Genomic DNA, 21821 nt, shown 5'->3' with positions numbered 1-21821 from the left:
TCTCCCGAACAAAAAATATATATAACTGAGAGAGATAGATGAACGAAAGAATAGAACATATTTTTTTCACAAAATAGACATAGGTATCCGATACAGTCAGAAGTGAGTACATCCTTGTTCAACCAGCAGCGTAGAGAGCGCTGTTGAGACAGTCCCTGTATTTCCCGTGTAGATAGCGCTACCTGTTGTGAATTCCATATTTCGTTCAGAGATATGCTGTATTCCAAAATGGCAGAATTGTTTGAAGAAACAGTAACACGCACAGTTTTTTTCTTTATGGTGTGAGTATTTCAAATTCAGTAATATTTATTGTTAATTAATCATTATTGATAGATAAATAATTATTGATATACTGAGCAGTTAATTTGAAGTGAGTAATAATAATTTTGGAAATTCATGTTTACTTAGAAAATCATCTTCTTTCTCTCTTTCTGTCTGCCATTTTACCCCTTATGGTACTTACGAGTCGAGGTTAAAATTGCCAAAGAAGTTTCACTTCTATCAGGTGTACTCAGGGGTGCAACAACAGGAGGGAGGGGGGGGCGGGCAAGAGTATTTTGTCCCCCTCTGAAACCTTGAAGTGGGGGCAAACGGGGGCAAAGAAAGTGCTGTGTAATCAATTTTTAGATGATAAAACTGCTTAAATAGCACAATTTTCCAACTTGAAATACAAAATTTTCCCGGGGGAGGACCCCTGGACACCCCGCTTCAATAGAGGGTATTGATGATTCTTTATAAAAAGGTATATTGCCCCCCCCCCCCCCTTTGGAAAGTTAGTTGTTGCGCCCCTGCGTGTACTTAGTTACATGTGTTTTTTTCCCCTTAATCTAACTAGAACCAAGTGTATTTTAAGAAGGGTTCAGGGTTAGGGAGGGATCTAGTCATGCTGGGATCAGCAATGAAGGGAGAGGGTCACATGCATCGTGTGGCTTGTGCTGGGATTGGCCAGCCACGGCAGCTACTGAATGAAGCCATGATGGTTAACTCCCCCTCACTATTAGTTATAGACTAAAACTAGAGATAGGTTGGGCCCGGGTGAAACCTGCATAGACACAGGGGAAGACCCTGGGCTCTAGTCATGCGGGGTGCAGCAGACTTGCATTAAGTGCAGGGGAATACAGGAGACGGAAGATAGTCTGGATAAAGAGCTGGTCATATTAAAAGAGAGTCTAAAATGTAGGTCCCCCCCCCCCCCTCCTTTTTTTTCTTCCTATTATTTGGATGGCTTTCATACAAAAGGAACCAAGCATCAATTTTTTGAATTTTTTTGTTTAAGTTACCTACAACAAGTTCATAAGAACATACCACCACTGCTAAATACAACCAACCACCAGACTGCTAAATACAATACAACAACTTTTCTAATTTTTTTGCTTAAGTTCCTTTAGTATAAACGCAGTTCTTTTAAGCTTTTGAATTTTGGCTCCACCATTTTTTTTGTTGCTGTTATTCTTATTTTGAAATTTTCATCCCTTATTTTTTTGTAAGTCAAGGCATGAATCACACCTTCCAGACCTTCTATACGTTGTTGCGACCACATATTTACTAACAGGCTCTAGTCTGTATGCACTGCGAGGAAATAACTTATTATTTCTCGCGGGCTACTACAACTGTCGTGATAACTACACTACTTCACATAGCTATTGCACATTAAGGGGGCATAGGACTTAACATTGTTTAATGCATATTACAAGTGGGTTTTCTCTATGTAACCCTAGGTTCTAACAATAGCTGGAAATGTATTAAATCCAACCAGTTGGTCTTCTTCAAACATCTTCTTTAATGTAGCCAAAGTTATGTCAAACAAATTAAATAAAGATACACAAATAGACTGTTACACAGAAAGGAGGGGAAAAAAAAAAAAACATCAGTGTTAGAGTTTAAAAAATGTTACGTGTAACACACTGCATCCAGGTAACTTAAAAATATTACCAAGTTTTGGCACTGCATAAGAAAAGGAATTCATGCTTTTTCACACACAAAAAAAAAACCTCTTTACTGAAATGCAAACTATTAAAAATGAGGAAACTATGTTCTGGATATGTCAGCTTCTTTTCATTGTTACTGTCAGTTTTCATTACCGTACAGTGTTTCCTGTTTTCAAGAGGGTTACATTTCACATTTTAAATTTTGGGTGAATTTCCGGTAGTGATTTTATGAAGAAGACCAAATCTCATCTGTATTTTTTCTTTCCGTAGAGTAACTTATTACAAGTTATTTTAAATACCACTGTACTGTATATTCAATTTACTTTAGTATTTTCACCATAACTACATTTGCGATCGACAATCCCGCAAAACCATTAATCCGGTATGTCTGAGGTCCAGAACATGAAGGACTGAAGATCTTTCAATGTTCGGTAAAACCTCGTTCGTCCGGAGCTCTGGATAATCCGGATCAGATTTGTAGACATTTTATTTAGTGTTCACAAAAAATTGTTAACTATGTCAGCAGGACCATAACTGTAACTTTTTAGTTTGATTCAGTTGCTGCATAGATGGTAATAAAATGCTTTTTGTTGACTTTACGAACATTTAAAAAGTAAGTATTACGTTTTGAAAAAGTTGAATTGAAAATGATAATTTTACAATTAAAGATGCTAATTTACAAAATAGGAAATGCTAATTTTGGAGGGGAAAAAAAAAAAAAAAAAAAACAGATGGTAATTTTTCCAGCGCCTACCAATGTTAAAATGGTCTACGGCCACAATTGTTCCGTGGGCACGGCGCAGCGTGGCGGGTTACCTCGAAGTCTGCATGCTTGAGCACGTCGTCCGCCCTCATCCGGTTGAGGATGAACTCAGCCTCGTTCGCCACGCGCACTATGTGGTCCTTCATGGCGTGCGAGAGCAGCCTGCGGGGGCAAGAACACACCATCACTTGGGACAACCGGGACAACCCGGACCAGTGTCTACTGCCCCATCTGACTCGGCCCGGGTGTGTATGTCAGTTTCACTAAAATAATCTCGAATAAGAATTTGAATGAATATAGTAAGATTGGGGGAAATATTTTTTTTTTCCAAAACTTAAAAGTCGTGGTCACAAAAAATAAAACACAATTTTTTGTTGTGGCCGCCCGACCGCCAAGTAAGACATTCATATCATTCACATAAAAAAATTAATAACACCAATTTTGTTAAATTATTTTACTACGTACTTTAAAATACACTGTTTTATACGGGAAAAACTACCTACACAAAGCGCTCGCAATCTAACAGCGGGACCAAAAAATTCATGCGACGTTTATGCGAGAATTAGTTTTCTCCAAATACTGACGCCCTAAAATTACGGTGCGACGATTACGCGATAAAACACGGTACATTAAATGAATGGGTGCTTGTACTTATGCATGCGCATCACAAGCCACACTTACTTTTAATTCTGCATATAAATAAATAAAAAATGGAAAAGAAAAAAAATATGTTGAATGTTCACCCTGTGAAAAATTTCGTCGCACGGTGCGCGTGCATCATGAAAATTCTTTCTCGTAATTTTTTTTTTTCTCGTAACGTGCCTAAAGAAGTGTAAATCACGGCCGTGACTGAGATTTCCTCTATCAAAAAAGTCAGACTAAATCTTACGAATTTTTCAAAAATCTAGTCTCTTCAAATTGTGACATTATTTGTCTAATGAAACCTGGTTTGATGATCTCAGCACAAACTTTAACTACTTCACTCACCAATATATTGCCTATAGAAACAACGGCAATGCTTTACTGACGTCGAAAGAGCATTGCGGAGGTGTTCTGATAGCAGTCAGTTCAACCGGCGACGTGGTTGGACCCGAGAGGGAGGGGGGGGGAAGGGGGAGGAGGGTGGTCGTGGGTGGGGGGGTAGGGGGGCTCACCTGCCCTCGTTGATGAGCTCGATGAAGGCGAGGCCGGCGTGCTTCTGCAGCGAGTTCTGCCACTCCTGGGAGCAGAGCAGCATCACCAGCTCCACCACGGAGGTGCTGTTCTTGAACGTCGTCAGACCTGCGCGGCGGGGGGGGGGGGACCGATCACAGGTGGCGTAACGCTCCCGTGCTCCAGCTCGAAAGGGCATGCGTACGCAGGAAGAAGGGAGTGAGGGGTGGAAGCCGACTGAATGTGTGGTAGGGGGGCCGAAGGTGGTACACACACTGGGATGGGTAGCCCCAGCCCCTGTGTATAGCCCGAAGCTCCAACGCCCTTCCCGGCTGTGTATGCGGCGTGATCCGCATCCAAGCCCATGGGGGCCCCAGGGCGGTAGGGCCGTTAGGCTAAGAGCGCTGGGTCAAAAAAGAAAAGGGGGGGGGGGGGAAACCCCTTGCACGGCATAATCATGACTGAATGTGTGTAAGTGAATGGCAACATCATAAGAAGATTTTTTTTTTACTTATCTACTTCATAAGATATATATAAGTACTAAACTAGGGTGTCATTTGATGGATGATTCATCAGTAATTGCTGTAATTGTATGTAATTACATGTTTGATTCCTAGATATTACTTATTATACCTGAAAATAAAACCATAAAATCTTTGCCCCCATTAATGACGCGCACTATGGTTCAGAACATTCTATAGCATATTCTAAAAATATTTTAAAATATTCTAATATTACAAAAATATTTTTGATTAAAATACTCTCTTATAAAAATAAACATATGACAAGCGCTGTATCGATTAGCGCTCTGTTTTACTGGAACAAATTAGGCTGTTACTTCAAGGGGCGTCTGTTGCAGTGTTGGTCTAGATAGTCGGGACAAAACAAATTTAAGTTTTTTTTTTTTAATTTTGCTTTAACCGTGTTTTTCGATTAAATGTGGACCCACTTGCCAGTAATTACCCCGGATAATCGCAAGTCTACTGTATATTAATTTGTAACAGCTATCAACAGTTATATAACTTTTGAGATAAGCAACACAAACTGAGATAGGTATAACACAAAAAAAAAGCATTAAAAAATGTTTAGGATAAAAATAACACCTTTTTTTTTTCACAATTTTTTTTTAAGTGAAAAATGAAGCTTCCGAGAGTAATACTGATTGATGCTGATGGCAAGCACAAATTGATTTCATAGTTTTTCTTAGCCTAAAACAATACAGGTCTAGTACACTGAAAGTGATGTTTGAAATCTTCTGAACTGCCCTTTCCCAAATATATATATATATATATATTTTTGAATAATTTTTCCTTGAATACTACAAGTTAATGGTATTTCAGGAGTTTGGGATTTAAATGGCCAATCACTAATATGAACATACTTTGGAGTGGAGTGCTGATAATCTGATATAATTGAGGCCGAGACCTGAGACCTGTTAGGATTACCATATTTTCTGACCAACCAAATACCTACCACGATGTAACTGCGTAGAAGCCGTTACCTTTCCCCTCCATGAGCAGCTCCTGGCCGTGCGAGCCCACCAGCGTCTTGGACAGGAAGGGCGCGAAGTCGACCATGATCTCGCGCAGCAGCGGGCACACGGAGCCCAGCGCCGCCTCCAGCTTCTGGGTGAGCGAGGCCTCGCGCGAGGGGGCGGGCGGGGGCAGGTGCCCCACCACCAGGGGCTTCGAGGGCAGCTCGTCGGGGCGGGCCTGCCCCTGGCCCGGGGGAGCCGGGTGGCACACCCCGTCGGGCACCCGCACCACCGAGATCTCCGTCCGGGGCTTCTCCCCGCGCTCCAGGCCGCCGCCGCCGCCGTCGCCGTCCGCGTCGCCACCTGCCCGCAGCCGGGGCGTCCGTTCAGTACCAACTCAGGTGAGAAATAACTACTAGATTCGAAAAAGAAAGGTACTAGGGTGTCCATTTCGTACCAACTTAGGCAAGAAAAAACTACTAGATTTGAAAATAAAGGTACTAGATTTGAAAAAAAAAAAGTACTAGGGTGTCCATTTCTTACCAACTTAGGCAAGAAAATGTACTAGATTTGAAAAAAAAAAAAGTACTAGGGTGTCCATTTCGTACCAAATAAGGCGAGAAAAAAGTTCTAGATTTGAAAAAAAAAAAAAAAAGTACTAGGGTGTCCATTTCGTACCAACTTAGGCAAGAAAATGTACTAGATTTGAAAAAAAAAAAAAAAAGTACTAGGGTGTCCATTTCGTACCAAATAAGGCGAGAAAAAAGTTCTAGATTTGAAAAAAAAAAAAAAAGTACTAGGGTGTCCATTTCGTACCAACTTAGGCAAGAAAATGTACTAGATTTGAAAAAAAAAAAGTACTAGGGTGTCCATTTCGTACCAAATAAGGCGAGAAAAAAGTTCTAGATTTGAAAAAAAAAAAGTACTAGATTTGAAAAAAAAATTACTAGGGTGTCCATTTCGTACCAACTTAGGCGAGAAAATGTACTAGATTTGAAAAAAAAGGTACTAGATTTGAAAAAAAAAAAAGTACTAGGGTGTCCATTTCGTACCAACTTAGGCGAGAAAATGTACTAGATTTGAAAAAAAAAGTACTAGGGTGTCCATTTCGTACCAAATTAGGCGAGAAAAAAGTTCTAGATTTGAAAAAAAAAAGTACTAGGCTGTCCATTTCGTACCAACTTAGGAGAGAAAAAACTACTAGATTCAAAAGAAAAAAAAGGTACTAAATTATAATTTGTAATGGTTTTTAAAAATTTAGGAAGTTATTATGACATTGCAATGCTCGAACTTAAATATCACACCACACACACACACATACATTCCATAGTTTTTAAAGAATAATTACGCTTAATAATAAAACATATTGGAGTGACTGTAATGTTATTATGTTAAAGAAAAAATGTAATAGATCTGAGCGTATAATGTACTAGACCACTAAAAAAAGTTATAAAAGTACTAGATCCAGTACAAAAGTACTAACTGTGGACACCCTAGCCCATTACCGCACTCGCTCGAGTACAACACATACTTCCCATTTCGCTCTTATTTTCACTGGGAAAAATATATATATATCTATACATTTTAAAAGCACTTTAATCCAAAAGACATAACAAATAAGTGTCTTAGATTCAGGTCAAATCACAAAATGAAATATGATTTTGCTGAGTAATACTAATAAAATTTATCGAATTATGGTTACTTTAAAAAAAAGTGTATAAATTGTAGTAATTAGAATTGTTTTCGTGCTATGGTTGGGGTCCTGGAAATCTTAATATAACATTTAATGGTGTGATTATTTCAACAGTATTGTTAATTAATCATTATTGATATACCGGCCCCCAACCTGGTATTAAGAACCCCCTAAATGAGAGGGCCCCGTTTGCACTTGAAAAATCACGACTGTGAAACAGGGGTTGATAAACGTAAACATCAAAACTATGTTTAATGGTAAACTTTCTGTATTTTTTAAAGTGTTCTGTATATTGCAAGCACAAAGGCTAACATATGGACGCTATACAACATATAAACACTCTATTCTGAAATTACTTGTGTAGGTTAAAACCTTCACGCAAAACTCTTTCTCCCTATTCTACATATTCTCTGAACCTTTTCACGCCAGCAACGTTTTACAACACTGTGTCAAGAAAATGTCAAATTAATTCACTTCAAAAATCAAAATGTAAGTTGCAGAAGGCTGCTGAAAATAAATAGATGTTTTATGACTTCCAGCAATGTTACTGTTTCAGTGCTGCCAACTTCCAGGCAGTTCTCACAGTTATGCATACAATAAAACATACATAAATCAAACATGAAAAATGGTTACACGGAATACTATTCTTTACAAAATACCTAGAAGCTTAAACAATCATGAGTTAAACCATCCAATAAATATTTTTAAAAATGCACAGTTCTAAAAGCAATTTAATTAAAAAATCCAAAATAATAAACAAAATTTATATTTTTGATACTGCAACCTTCGCATGCTTTTTTTCTTGACTGTTTCGGGAAGTAAAATTATTTTTGTGGCACACCCAATAAGCTGAAAGGGAACAAAAAACAGACCAGGATTTTATATAAAAAATATATATACATTCTGCTATACACACGCATCCATGTGTCATTAAAAAATATGTATCTATAATACATAAATAATACTAAGTAATTCAGTAACTGTACAACTTAATCAGTAATAATTACTGAAAATCAGCACCTTTTCATAGAACTCCTGTTTATTTTGAGACTTTCCGAACAACTTAAACTTCACTTAATTACTTAAGTACAGGGTGGGGCAAAAGGTGTGTATTGGTTTTGAAGGGGTATTAAAAAAAAAATGGGGCAACTTATACAAATGAGATTTATTTAATTGAAATCATCATACATCGTCATTCTTTTTGTGTCAAGTTCTGGAGAACACATCAAGAGGATGATGGCCATTAGAAGCGAAGGCGATTTTGGAACTCTTTGACCGCTCTTCGGCTCACTCGAGTGAGAGAACCGGTTCCAACAGTACAGCACCACAGCCTGCACGGCTCCAATAACTCAACTCGGACAGATGTCCCCTGCGCGCCTGGTCTCTCCGAGGGCGACTTGGGGTGGCCCGCGGGCTCACCACGTTGGAGCGTTTGTGACCTCCTGCGGGGGGTCACCGCAAGGATCAAGGTTTATATGAACAACTTCCTCGCACAGCATAAGAATTATTGAAGATGCAAATTCGGGAGGAAATAACCGCCACGCTCCCCTCGAAACGTGCCGGAAAAGAGGTCGAAGGAGTTCCGAAATCGCCTTCGTCAACGCATGCCGATATCTTCCCGATGCGATCTTCAGAACTTGATATATAAAAAAAAATATGTGGATATGTACCAAGTCCAATCAAATAAACCTCGTTTCTGTAGGTTCCTCCATTTTTTTTTTTAAATAGACCTTCTAACGAATTCACACCTTTTTTACCCCACCAGGCGTGCCGAGAGACACGTACCTCTGGAGCGGGCCGCGTTGTCGAGGTTGCGATGTTGTTCGTCCCTGGCCGCCGCCACCGAGTCCTCGTTCAGGTTGACGTCGGTCCAGCTGTCGTCGGCGCCGCCGCTGCGCTTGCCGCCTTCGCCGTCGCCGTCGTCGTCAGCCGCCGCCTCCCGGCCGCCGTCCGCCTCCGCGCCGCTCTCCGCCGCGTTCAGGTTGAGCGAGCTGACCTCCTCCAGCGAGTCCCCGCTCTGCGCGCCGGGCCCGCCGGAACAGAACAGCACGGCACGAGACTGAACACCCCGGGCACCAGTCACACCGGGACATTTTGGTTTACAGAAGAAGAAAAAAAAAAACAACGCAATACAGAATCTGCTCGATTTCAAACAGAACAACACCGCACAAAAGTAAACACTCCAGGCTCGAACCTGACTGAGAATGAGAACCGATGACGTTTAGGTGCAAGGGAAACAACAACAGCAATACAGAATCTGCTCAATTTCTAACAGAACAACACCACACAAAAGTACGAATCTGACTAAGAATGAGAACCGATGACGTTTAGGTGCAAGGAAAACAACTTGAGCAATACAGAATCTGCTCGATTTCAAACAGAACTACACCACACAAAAGTAAACACTCCAGGCTCGAACCTGACTGAGAATGAGAACCGATGACGTTTTGGTGCAAGGAAAACAACTACAGCAATACAGAATCTGCTCAATTTCTAACAGAACAACACCACACAAAAGTACGAATCTGACTAAGAATGAGAACCGATGACGTTTAGGTGCAAGGAAAACAACTTGAGCAATACAGAATCTGCTCGATTTCAAACAGAACTACACCACACAAAAGTAAACACTCCAGGCTCAAACCTGACTGAGAATGAGAACCGATGACGTTTTGGTGCAAGGAAAACAACTACAGCAATACAGAATCTGCTCAATTTCTAACAGAACAACACACACAAAAGTACGAATCTGACTAAGAATGAGAACCGATGACGTTTAGGTGCAAGGAAAACAACTTGAGCAATACAGAATCTGCTCGATTTCAAACAGAACTACACCACACAAAAGTAAACACTCCAGGCTCGAACCTGACTGAGAATGAGAACCGATGACGTTTTGGTGCAAGGAAAACAACTACAGCAATACAGAATCTGCTCGATTTCAAACAAAACTACACCGCACAAAAGTAAACGCTCCAGGCTCGAACCTGACTGAGAATGAGAACCGATTATGTTTAGGTGCAAGGAAAACAACTACAGCAATACAGAATCTGCTCGATTTCAAACAGAACAAAAGCACACAAAAGTAAACACTCCAGGCTCGAACCTGACTGAGAATGAGAACCAATGACGTTTAGGTGCAAGGAAAACAACCACAGCAATACAGAATCTGCTCGATTTCAAACAGAACTACACCACACAAAAGTAAACACTCCAGGCTCGAACCTGACTGAGAATGAGAACCAATGACGTTTAGGTGCAAGGAAAACAACCACAGCAATACAGAATCTGCTCGATTTCAAACAGAACAACAGCACACAAAAGTAAACACTCCAGGCTCGAACCTGACTGAGAATGAGAACCAATGACGTTTAGGTGCAAGGAAAATAACTACAGCAATACAGAATCTGCTCGATTTCAAACAGAACAACAGCACACAAAAGTAAACACTCCAGGCTCGAACCTGACTGAGAATGAGAACCGATGATGTTTAGGTGCAAGGAAAACAACTACAGCAATACAGAATCTGCTCGATTTCAAACAGAACTACACCGCACAAAAGTAAACGCTCCAGGCTCGAACCTGACTGAGAATGAGAACCGATGATGTTTAGGTGCAAGGAAAACAACTACAGCAATACTGAATCTGCTCTATTTCAAACAGAACAACACCGCACAAAAGTAAACACTCCAGGCTCAAATTGACTGAGAATGAGAACCGATGACGTTTCGGTGCAAGGAAAACAACTAAGCAATACAGAATCTGCTCGATTTCAAACAGAACTACACCACACAAAAGTAAACACTCCAGGCTCGAACCTGACTGAGAATGATAACCGATGACGTTTTGGTGCAAGGAAAACAACTACAGCAATACAGAATCTGCTCGATTTCAAACAGAACTACACCACACAAAAGTAAACACTCCAGGCTCGAACCTGACTGAGAATGAGAACCGATGACGTTTTGGTGCAAGGAAAACAACTTGAACAATACAGAATCTGCTCGATTTCAAACAGAACTACACCGCACAAAAGTAAACGCTCCAGGCTCGAACCTGACTGAGAATGAGAACCGATGATGTTTAGGTGCAAGGAAAACAACTACAGCAATACTGAATCTGCTCTATTTCAAACAGAACAACACCGCACATGAGTAAACACTCCAGGCTCAAATTGACTGAGAATGAGAACCGATGACGTTTCGGTGCAAGGAAAACAACTAAGCAATACAGAATCTGCTCGATTTCAAACAGAACTACACCACACAAAAGTAAACACTCCAGGCTCGAACCTGACTGAGAATGAGAACCGATGACGTTTTGGTGCAAGGAAAACAACTACAGCAATACAGAATCTGCTCGATTTCAAACAGAACTACACCACACAAAAGTAAACACTCCAGGCTCGAACCTGACTGAGAATGAGAACCGATGACGTTTTGGTGCAAGGAAAACAACTACAGCAATACAGAATCTGCTCGATTTCAAACAGAACAACACCGCACAAAAGTAAACACTCCAGGCTCGAACCTGACTGAGAATGATAACCGATGACGTTTAGGTGCAAGGAAAACAACCACAACAATACAGTATCTGCTCGATTTCAAACAGAACTACACCGCACAAAAGTAAACGCTCCAGGCTCGAACCTGACTGAGAATGAGAACCGATGATGTTAAGGTGCAAGGAAAACAACTACAGCAATACAGAATCTGCTCGATTTCAAACAGAACTACACCGCACAAAAGTAAACGCTCCTGGCTCGAACCTGACTGAGAATGAGAACCGATGACGTTTAGGTGCAAGGAAAACAACTAAGCAATACAGAATCTGCTCGATTTCAAACAGAACTACACCACACAAAAGTAAACACTCCAGGCTCGAACCTGACTGAGAATGAGAACCGATGACGTTTTGGTGCAAGGAAAACAACTACAGCAATACAGAATCTGCTCGATTTCAAACAGAACTACACCACACAAAAGTAAACACTCCAGGCTCGAACCTGACTGAGAATGAGAACCGATGACGTTTTGGTGCAAGGAAAACAACTTGAGCAATACAGAATCTGCTCGATTTCAAACAGAACTACACCGCACAAAAGTAAACGCTCCAGGCTCGAACCTGACTGAGAATGAGAACCGATGATGTTTAGGTGCAAGGAAAACAACTACAGTAATACTGAATCTGCTCTATTTCAAACAGAACAACACCGCACAAAAGTAAACACTCCAGGCTCAAATTGACTGAGAATGAGAACCGATGACGTTTCGGTGCAAGGAAAACAACTAAGCAATACAGAATCTGCTCGATTTCAAACAGAACTACACCACACAAAAGTAAACACTCCAGGCTCGAACCTGACTGAGAATGAGAACCGATGACGTTTTGGTGCAAGGAAAACAACTACAGCAATACAGAATCTGCTCGATTTCAAACAGAACTACACCACACAAAAGTAAACACTCCAGGCTCGAACCTGACTGAGAATGAGAACCGATGACGTTTTGGTGCAAGGAAAACAACTACAGCAATACAGAATCTGCTCGATTTCAAACAGAACAACACCGCACAAAAGTAAACACTCCAGGCTCGAACCTGACTGAGAATGATAACCGATGACGTTTAGGTGCAAGGAAAACAACCACAACAATACAGTATCTGCTCGATTTCAAACAGAACTACACCGCACAAAAGTAAACGCTCCAGGCTCGAACCTGACTGAGAATGAGAACCGATGATGTTAAGGTGCAAGGAAAACAACTACAGCAATACAGAATCTGCTCGATTTCAAACAGAACTACACCGCACAAAAGTAAACGCTCCTGGCTCGAACCTGACTGAGAATGAGAACCGATGACGTTTAGGTGCAAGGAAAACAACTAAGCAATACAGAATCTGCTCGATTTCAAACAGAACTACACCACACAAAAGTAAACACTCCAGGCTCGAACCTGACTGAGAATGAGAACCGATGACGTTTTGGTGCAAGGAAAACAACTACAGCAATACAGAATCTGCTCGATTTCAAACAGAACTACACCACACAAAAGTAAACACTCCAGGCTCGAACCTGACTGAGAATGAGAACCGATGACGTTTTGGTGCAAGGAAAACAACTACAGCAATACAGAATCTGCTCAATTTCAAACAGAACTACACCACACAAAAGTAAACACTCCAGGCTCGAACCTGACTGAGAATGAGAACCGATGACGTTTTGGTGCAAGGAAAACAACTACAGCAATACAGAATCTGCTCGATTTCAAACAGAACAACACCGCACAAAAGTAAACACTCCAGGCTCGAACCTGACTGAGAATGAGAACCGATGACGTTTAGGTGCAAGGAAAACAACCACAACAATACAGTATCTGCTCGATTTCAAACAGAACTACACCGCACAAAAGTAAACGCTCCAGGCTCGAACCTGACTGAGAATGAGAACCGATGATGTTTAGGTGCAAGGAAAACAACTACAGCAATACAGAATCTGCTCGATTTCAAACAGAACTACACCGCACAAAAGTAAACGCTCCAGGCTCGAACCTGACTGAGAATGAGAACCGATGACGTTTAGGTGCAAGGAAAACAACTTGAGCAATACAGAATCTGCTCGATTTCAAACAGAACTACACCGCACAAAAGTAAACGCTCCAGGCTCGAACCTGACTGAGAATGAGAACCGATGACGTTTAGGTGCAAGGAAAACAACTTGAGCAATACAGAATCTGCTCGATTTCAAACAGAACTACACCGCACAAAAGTAAACGCTCCAGGCTCGAACCTGACTAAGAATGAGAACCGATGACGTTTTGGTGCAAGGAAAATAACTACAGCAATACAGAATCTGCTCGATTTCAAACAGAACAACAGCACACAAATGTAAACACTCCAGGCTCGAACCTGACTGAGAATGAGAACCAATGACGTTTAGGTGCAAGGAAAACAACTACAGCAATACAGAATCTGCTCGATTTCAAACAGAACTACACCGCACAAAAGTAAACGCTCCAGGCTCGAACCTGACTGAGAATGAGAACCGATGATGTTTAGGTGCAAGGAAAACAACTACAGCAATACTGAATCTGCTCTATTTCAAACAGAACAACACCGCACAAAAGTAAACACTCCAGGCTCAAATTGACTGAGAATGATAACCGATGACGTTTCGGTGCAAGGAAAACAACTAAGCAATACAGAATCTGCTCGATTTCAAACAGAACTACACCACACAAAAGTAAACACTCCAGGCTCGAACCTGACTGAGAATGAGAACCGATGACGTTTTGGTGCAAGGAAAACAACTACAGCAATACAGAATCTGCTCGATTTCAAACAGAACTACACCACACAAAAGTAAACACTCCAGGCTCGAACCTGACTGAGAATGAGAACCGATGATGTTTAGGTGCAAGGAAAACAACTTGAACAATACAGAATCTGCTCGATTTCAAACAGAACTACACCGCACAAAAGTAAACGCTTCAGGCTCGAACCTGACTGAGAATGAGAACCGATGATGTTTAGGTGCAAGGAAAACAACTACAGCAATACTGAATCTGCTCGATTTCAAACAGAACAACACAGCACAAAAGTAAACACTCCAGGCTCGAATCTGACTGAGAATGAGAACCGATGACGTTTCGGTGCAAGGAAAACAACTAAGCAATACAGAATCTGCTCAATTTCAAACAAAACTACACCGCACAAAAGTAAACACTTCCGGCACAAATATGACTGAGAATGAGAACCGATGACGTTTCGGTGCAAGGAAAACAACTAAGCAATACAGAATCTGCTCAATTTCAAACAAAACTACACCGCACAAAAGTAAACACTTCCGGCACAAATATGACTGAGAATGAGAACCGATGACGTTTAGGTGCAAGGAAAACAACTACAGCAATACAGAATCTGCTCGATTTCAAGACACATCTTTTTTGTGACCAAATGAACACTAAAAATGTGGTAAGTCCTACACTCAAAAAAAAGGAAACACATGCAACATAGTGATGACAATAGAATGAAACCGATGACATTTTGGTCTAAGGAAAATAATTAAGCAATACAGAATTCGCTCAATTTTAAGACACATATTTTTTTTTATTTTTTTTTTTAACTACCCACGGAAATGCGAAGTGATTACAAGTTGCAAGAAGAAGAAGAAGAAGAAGAAGAAGAAGAAGAAGAAGAAAAGATGTGTCTTGAAATCGAGCAAATTCTGTCATCCCGAACAGTCCCCGCCTTATTCGTTCACGGATACTGCAGACGGCAACTCCCTCATGAGCGAATGGCCTAAGCGGTGCGACTGCATTCGTGAGTCAGTAGAGGAGAGAGACAGAGATACGTCGGGTGTATCTACTCGCTACTCCACGTGGGCCACTTGCACATTGCGGTTTTTGCTTTGTATCGTTGCATGTGTTCTATTTTTGTTTGCCAAAAGTTCCCAATTTTCTGTGTCATCTTGTAATTAATTCAACCAACGCATCTGCCCAAAGCATTAAGCAAGTCACTCTTGGAGCCCCGGGGTCATGAAGAAAAAAAAGGGGGGGGGGGGAATTATGCACCGCCCCCGGCCTGCATCAACGCCCATCGATACACACAGTTATTGTGACATTAAAGCTTTGAAAATGGAGAGTGCTGCATACAATCAGTGATGTGCTACATGAACAGGCCCTTGTTAACCTCGTAGGGAAAAATACAGATGAAGTGTATAATTTTATAGTAGCAGTAATTCCAGATGTTGCACAAAAGGACGATAGTGGCTAGTCAACTATCATAATAAGTTACAAAAAATAATAGCTAATTTATTCCCAAATCCTAAGGTATGTGAGCAAGCTACCTGTACACAGGTGAGAGTGCTTAAAATGTTATCACTAACAACAGACATTAATTTAACAAAACTAAAACAAAGTATAATTAATCATGCCCTGTTGTACTGTTAATTTCCTCTTTTTTGAATCATAAATATAAATTCCAGAAAGTTATAGATAACTTTCAGTACACCATTAACAGCAACTGATCTGTCGTAAATGTTTCCAAAATATTAAGTGATGAATTTAAGTTCCGAGCAGTAGTTTTTTGTATTCATTTCCACCATAACAACAAAAAACCCCAAACAACAATTTTCTTAATTTTTTGTCAAAATGGAGAATTTGTATTTTTAATTGCTTGAAAAAAATGTAGGGCATACGTTTAGGAGTATGCTAACTTAAATTTTGAATACTTTATACCTAAATATATAAAAAAATACTACAACCAGTAACCAGCCTTGCATGGACAGACAGAGTAATACGCATGTAGGTACTGTTATAGCATACCTACTTTCAATCCATTATAATAACAACAACTGTTACTTACTGAATACATATCAAACTCCATTTACCAAGATAATTTAAAGTGCCACAAGCCAAAATAGTGATAGGAACAGGGAGTAGCCTACTGCCTATGTATAAGGTTTCTATAAAAATGTTATTTAATTATTGTATATTTTAAATTTATTAACTATGTTACACATGTAATGTTTTACTCAAAGTATACTTGCAGGAAGAAGTCAACATGGTAGTTTTTTCTTTGATTTTTCTCTGGAACCATAACTTTTTTTCTCTGGTTTCAGTAACAAAAATTGCTATAGCTTATGAAATTAAAAAAAAAAGCCTATGTCTATCTGAATTAATGTTAAAAAAAAAATAGGTCCAGTAGTAAAAAGCTGGAGTCACAATCCCTTCATGAACATCGTACATCTTTCCAACACGGCAGAGCTAAGAACGTAGGTCACAATACCACGACAACATTACCATGACAAACTCTAAAATGGCTGTCGGAAAATACGTTATAAAAAGCAGTATAGAATGCACTACAAACAGCTTATGCCCTACAGAAACATTTTATTTCCTGTTGGTCTTCTCTGGGACTAAGTAAGATTAAGATTATTTTAGGTACAAGGAAGCAATATGCATATATGTTAATAATGCACAGAGAAAAAAGTTCCGCCGTTAGTTATGCGAAGAATTAGAAAGAAACGTAATGAAAAGTCGAAATCACGCTACAAATGTAAAACTAAATTTTGTTTTTCGGCATAAAGATTCACCAAGTAGGTAAATATTTTTGAAGTTTAGTTCTGTAAGGTTTTCGATTTCGCTTTCCTTCGTCCGGAACGCCACGACGAAATAAGAAAGGGAATCTACTTCTTGTGGGGCGTCGGGGCGCGTATTCTTTCGTGTTGGCGTCACGGCGACCTTGTATTTCATCGGCTGCTGAGCGTGTTAGGCCTGTCATGTCGTGGCGTTGTGACCACAGCTTCAGAGTACTTCTTACAAACAAACAAATTCACACCCTTGCTCTATGATATCAGCATGGATATATTCTCCAGAACACCACTCACTATCGTAAAACACCGACGACGTAAGACTGAAGCGCGAGTCTACCCCGCCACTCACCTTTCTGGAGTGGACGTTGGGAACAGCCGTCGTTCTCACGTAAGTCTGCGCAGCGTCCGACTGATCTACGTCGTAAGGGTGAGTGATAGAGGCATGCGAAGAGGCGCGCGACCTTGTACTACCCTAAAGGTCGAGGTTAGACAAGGAGAGATACAAGCGGTTAGCGGGGGGAGCAAAATCGCAAGTTAGTAAGTACAAAATTGAAAACATCACCAACAGCAAGCATACCTTAGTAAGAAGATGCGATTCAACCATGTTGCACTTTGCAAGCAATGAAAGGCAAGGTTGTGTTTAGGCCTTTGCGAATATCAGATTAAATTTGAATACAAAAATCAAAATGATCTAAAATATGAATATTGAATTCAAAAGCTAGAGTGGGGAAATATTGTTTATAAATCATATTTAAACAAATACGTCAATGTAGGCTTGGGAAATGGCCTTAAATACCAAAATACAGAGTGCTTGCAATTTTCTGGGAACTATTTTTTACAGTGGTTGCAAACTTTGTTCGCTTTATTTTAAACTCCAGATTACAGATTATCTCACAGTTTAAACTTTGGCCATTCTGCCGTTCACTGTGCTAATGTTAAATTAAACTCTGGCTAGTTACATCGGTTCTATTGATTGAACTGTTTATGCACTCACTTATATCGTATGACGATGACTTTTAACACCAACGTTGGTAGTTACACAAGGTGATTGATGTGAAACAGCTTCACTACACTAAGAGTATAATTTAATATTCGTTACTTCAAAGTGTAGGTATCTGATAATTGAACTGAATAAAAATTAACAAATATTTTGTTTTAATATTTGAAATTTCGAATAATTCGCACAGGCCTAGATAGGATAGTAATAAAAATTACACTAAAAGCCCTTTAAACCAGAAAATACAGAGCCATGGTTTGTGCTGGATAAGCGATTTGTCTGGATTATGGAAAAATCAATATATATATTTTTTTAACAGGAATACCAAATAAAAATTAATATGTACAACACAATGATATTTCGTTCCATGGAAAATATTGTTTTAAAAAAATATTTTGGACATGAAACGTTGCTAGTTTACACTGCATGTCAGACAGAAAACATGAATATTGGACTAAGAAAGATGAATACACAAACACACAGAAAAAACAAGCCGAAATCAGCCCATGTCAAATGTTAAATCCACAAGACAGCAGAGTTGTGTCAGCCGAGTGGGTTCAACTGTCCTGTGATAATATCCTTCCTGATTCCTTCCGCAGAATTCTATGTGCTACCTACACATTTAACACTCGACATCGGCTACTTCCAGCTTGTATTCCTGTGTTGTCTGTGTGTTCATCTTTCCTCTTCTCCGTTCTTCAGCCCCTACCCTAATGATCTGCCAGAGTTGAGACACAGAACAGAAGTGGCTATTGCTTCCATTACTCCGGACGTGTGTTGTATAACTAAAGGTGCACATATTAAACATTTGTAAAAAAACTACTTTAGTTTATCTTCAATTTGATATATCTTTGTTGTAAACCATTGATACTAGGGTGATTACGGATTCCAGTTATTATAAAAAAAAATGAAATGGGGAAACTTTGACATAAAAGCAGTAGTAGAAATCATCCCAATATGCTAACAAGTGTAGCACCAATCATTCAAGTCAAAAGCAATGAGACTGTGCACTTTATAACAAGTAACCATACAGAATGCACTTGGGGAAAAAAAGAAGGTAATTTTAACTGCATATTCAGAAAACATTACGTCAAAAATATTCCATTATTATCATTACAAACTGAATTAGTTTTCACTACACCCTTCCACGAAATAAATTATTAGCAAAGTTGATGCATGCGAACGTCAAAGAAAACATCACCACCTCAATTTGCATGCAGTGTGTAGAAAAAATTATGCATGCCAGCATGTGCAAAAAAAGTTGGAAAATGTTTTGACACACTTTGGTTTTACAGATAGAAAAACCCACAGTGGCATAAAGTCGGTGGAAAACCAAATGAAAATGGCAGAACCCGTCACAATCAACACCCAAATTATTTACAATGTTATGGGCTGTGAATGAGAATAAGTGCACTAGCAAAACAATCAAGGCATAAACTTTAGAAAAAAATATGAAATTTAAATTTACAACAATAGAGATGCTGACAAACTTTTATTTTATTTTAAGGGCCAGTTATATTTAAAAGAACAAGAATATTAAACTAACAAAAAATTAAGTTGTTAATATAAACTTACCTAATAGGATTGAGTCTTCATTTCTACAATTCTAAAGTAACCGGTATTTAAAAAAAATTTGATGATTCAGTCACATTGAATAAAGTAGCCTGCAACATTGACTACAATGTATTATGAAATTTTTCATTCATTTTGTTCTTGTTATGGGTGGATACCAAAAATATTTTTAAAATTTTATCTACAGAATCTACACTTTATTTATTATTCATGTTGAAAAGAGTTATTGATTTGTGCAAGTGAGTTTATAATTATCATTCATTTTTATGTGGATAGTTTGATCGAAAATGAAAATAATTTATCTCCATCTGTACCTAAAAAGCAAAATGTTTCACTTCTGTCGTACTTGGACTCCACACTCAAAATTTTTTTTTTTTCAAGGTCTACTTCTACATTTTCAACTCCATACCTCTATTGCATTTGTTCTTCAGCCACAAATATTTTCAACAGATATTCACTTAGTGTAATATCATGGGTGCGAAATGTTGTGCAAGAAATGATAATTACGAAAACTTGTGTACATTTTCTACACCCATGAGATTACACTAAGCAAATAATCGTCAAACATATTTGTGGCAGTACAACTAATGCAATGGAGCTATAAAAATAAAATTTTATAAGTAGCCCTAAAAAAACATTAAACAAAATGTGAACACGTAAATGAGAGACTTAAGATGACATTTTTAAAACAACCAGGAACTTAAATTTTGTCTACAGGTTTGCTTATTTACTTGTAAGTACAGTAAAACCTTGTTTATCCGGCCCTCGTTGAACTGGATCTCCGGATAATCCGGATCATATGCGTGGACATTTTATTTAAAGTTCACATAAATTTTTTTTTAACTACGTTAGCAAGAACGTAACAATAAGTACACCAAATATTCACCTTTCAGTTTGATTCAATCTACAGTTCCTTTACAGATAGCAGAATTATGGCCAATATATAAATATATATATATTGTAAGGTGTACCATCTCGTGGCCCACACTACCTAAGTAAAGTATATAAATATCTATATATTTACATGTATATTTTTTATTTTTTTTGAATTGTTAATCATAATGCGTTAAATCAATAAATTGATGCGTTTGTGAAGTATGGTTGCCTGAAGAACATATGACGCATCAAGCAAGCAAATAAATGCCTAGATGTCGGAATTTTGATCCCGCAGAAGAAAAGCATAAATATTTGAAGTTGGTGTACCTTGTAAAATAATTGTAATTTGTTTAAAGTGACAAGTAATGAAAAAGATCGGTTAGCTTTGAAAGTTTAACTTTTTTTTTTTGCCATATTTAATCTGTTTTCAACATGATAACTTTTGAACCCTTTGTAGTCATTATTTAACGTGCCTTTAAATAATTTGCGATCGTCACTGGTAATGGAGGAGCAGAGTTTAGGTAATTTATAAATTTAACGTAAGTTAGATTAAAAGTAAAATATAGGTTGTCGGGTATCTATTTAAAGCTTATCTATTTTGGTACATTTTTGTTCTCTTAGTAAATTTCTGTAACTTCCGCGGTTTTAGACATATTTAATGTGGAATTTCTTTTTGAATTTAAGCAATCTGGGACAAAGGTTCTATTAGTCGCGACAGGCTGGCACCGGTGCGTCCGGTCAGCGTTTCTTAGAACTGTGTGGCGACGCGGCTCGTATAACTGTTTCGGCATGCTCGTCGCTGGTTGGCTGTGGAGGTTTGCGAGAAGGGGAAGGGAGAATTTTGTTGGTGAGTTGCTCCGCGACTGAGCCTTGAGGGGAGGCTTTTTGAAAATAGGGATTTTTGAATAAGAGGAGCAGGTGATTGGTGGCAATCACCGTCCGATATGGCAGAGTGATTTAGGTGTAAGTTACTACTCAGTGCGCCTAGCATAATCGTGTTTTAAAGGAGAATTTTGCGAAGGGTTCAAAAGTAGTGCGTTTGGCTTGGTGCGCAAGGGTGGAAGTTGGGTAGAAAATGGAGGATGGCGAAAGAGACTGGCACGGATTCGACGAGGTCTCCTCTTTGTTTTTTTTTTAACCGTGGCTCGTAATATCGGGACGCCCTCTAACGGAGTATCATCTGAAGTTGGCGGTAGAGATATTTATTTCAGTTTCGCGTGATGTAAAACAGAAACAATCAAAGCTGACTGATCGAGCGTGGTGCCTACTTGAA

The 21821-nt window shown here is 39.3% G+C and overlaps 1 protein-coding gene across 7 annotated transcripts in view; it reads right to left on the bottom strand.

Annotated features, from left to right (window-relative positions):
- The window catches only part of LOC134540806 (neurobeachin), a 987386-nt gene that overhangs the window by 328917 nt on the left and 636648 nt on the right, over positions 1-21821 (bottom strand). For 4 of the 7 annotated variants that reach the window (XM_063383739.1, XM_063383741.1, XM_063383738.1 and 1 more), the window contains exons 30-34: positions 17453-17575; positions 8796-9027; positions 5345-5680; positions 3846-3972; positions 2745-2853 (exon numbers count right to left, since the gene is read on the bottom strand). In XM_063383739.1, the coding sequence (XP_063239809.1) occupies positions 2745-2853; positions 3846-3972; positions 5345-5680; positions 8796-9027; positions 17453-17575 (927 nt within the window). The remainder of the gene's footprint in view (positions 1-2744; positions 2854-3845; positions 3973-5344; positions 5681-8795; positions 9028-17452; positions 17576-21821) is intronic. The other 3 variants (XM_063383742.1, XM_063383743.1, XM_063383744.1) reach the window with 1 other exon arrangement.

This window comes from Bacillus rossius, chromosome 17, assembly GCF_032445375.1.
Source record: "Bacillus rossius redtenbacheri isolate Brsri chromosome 17, Brsri_v3, whole genome shotgun sequence".
Taxonomy (NCBI): domain Eukaryota; kingdom Metazoa; phylum Arthropoda; class Insecta; order Phasmatodea; family Bacillidae; genus Bacillus; species Bacillus rossius.
The sequence above is the reverse complement of the archived record's forward strand: the minus strand, read 5'-3'. Positions and strand labels throughout refer to the sequence as shown.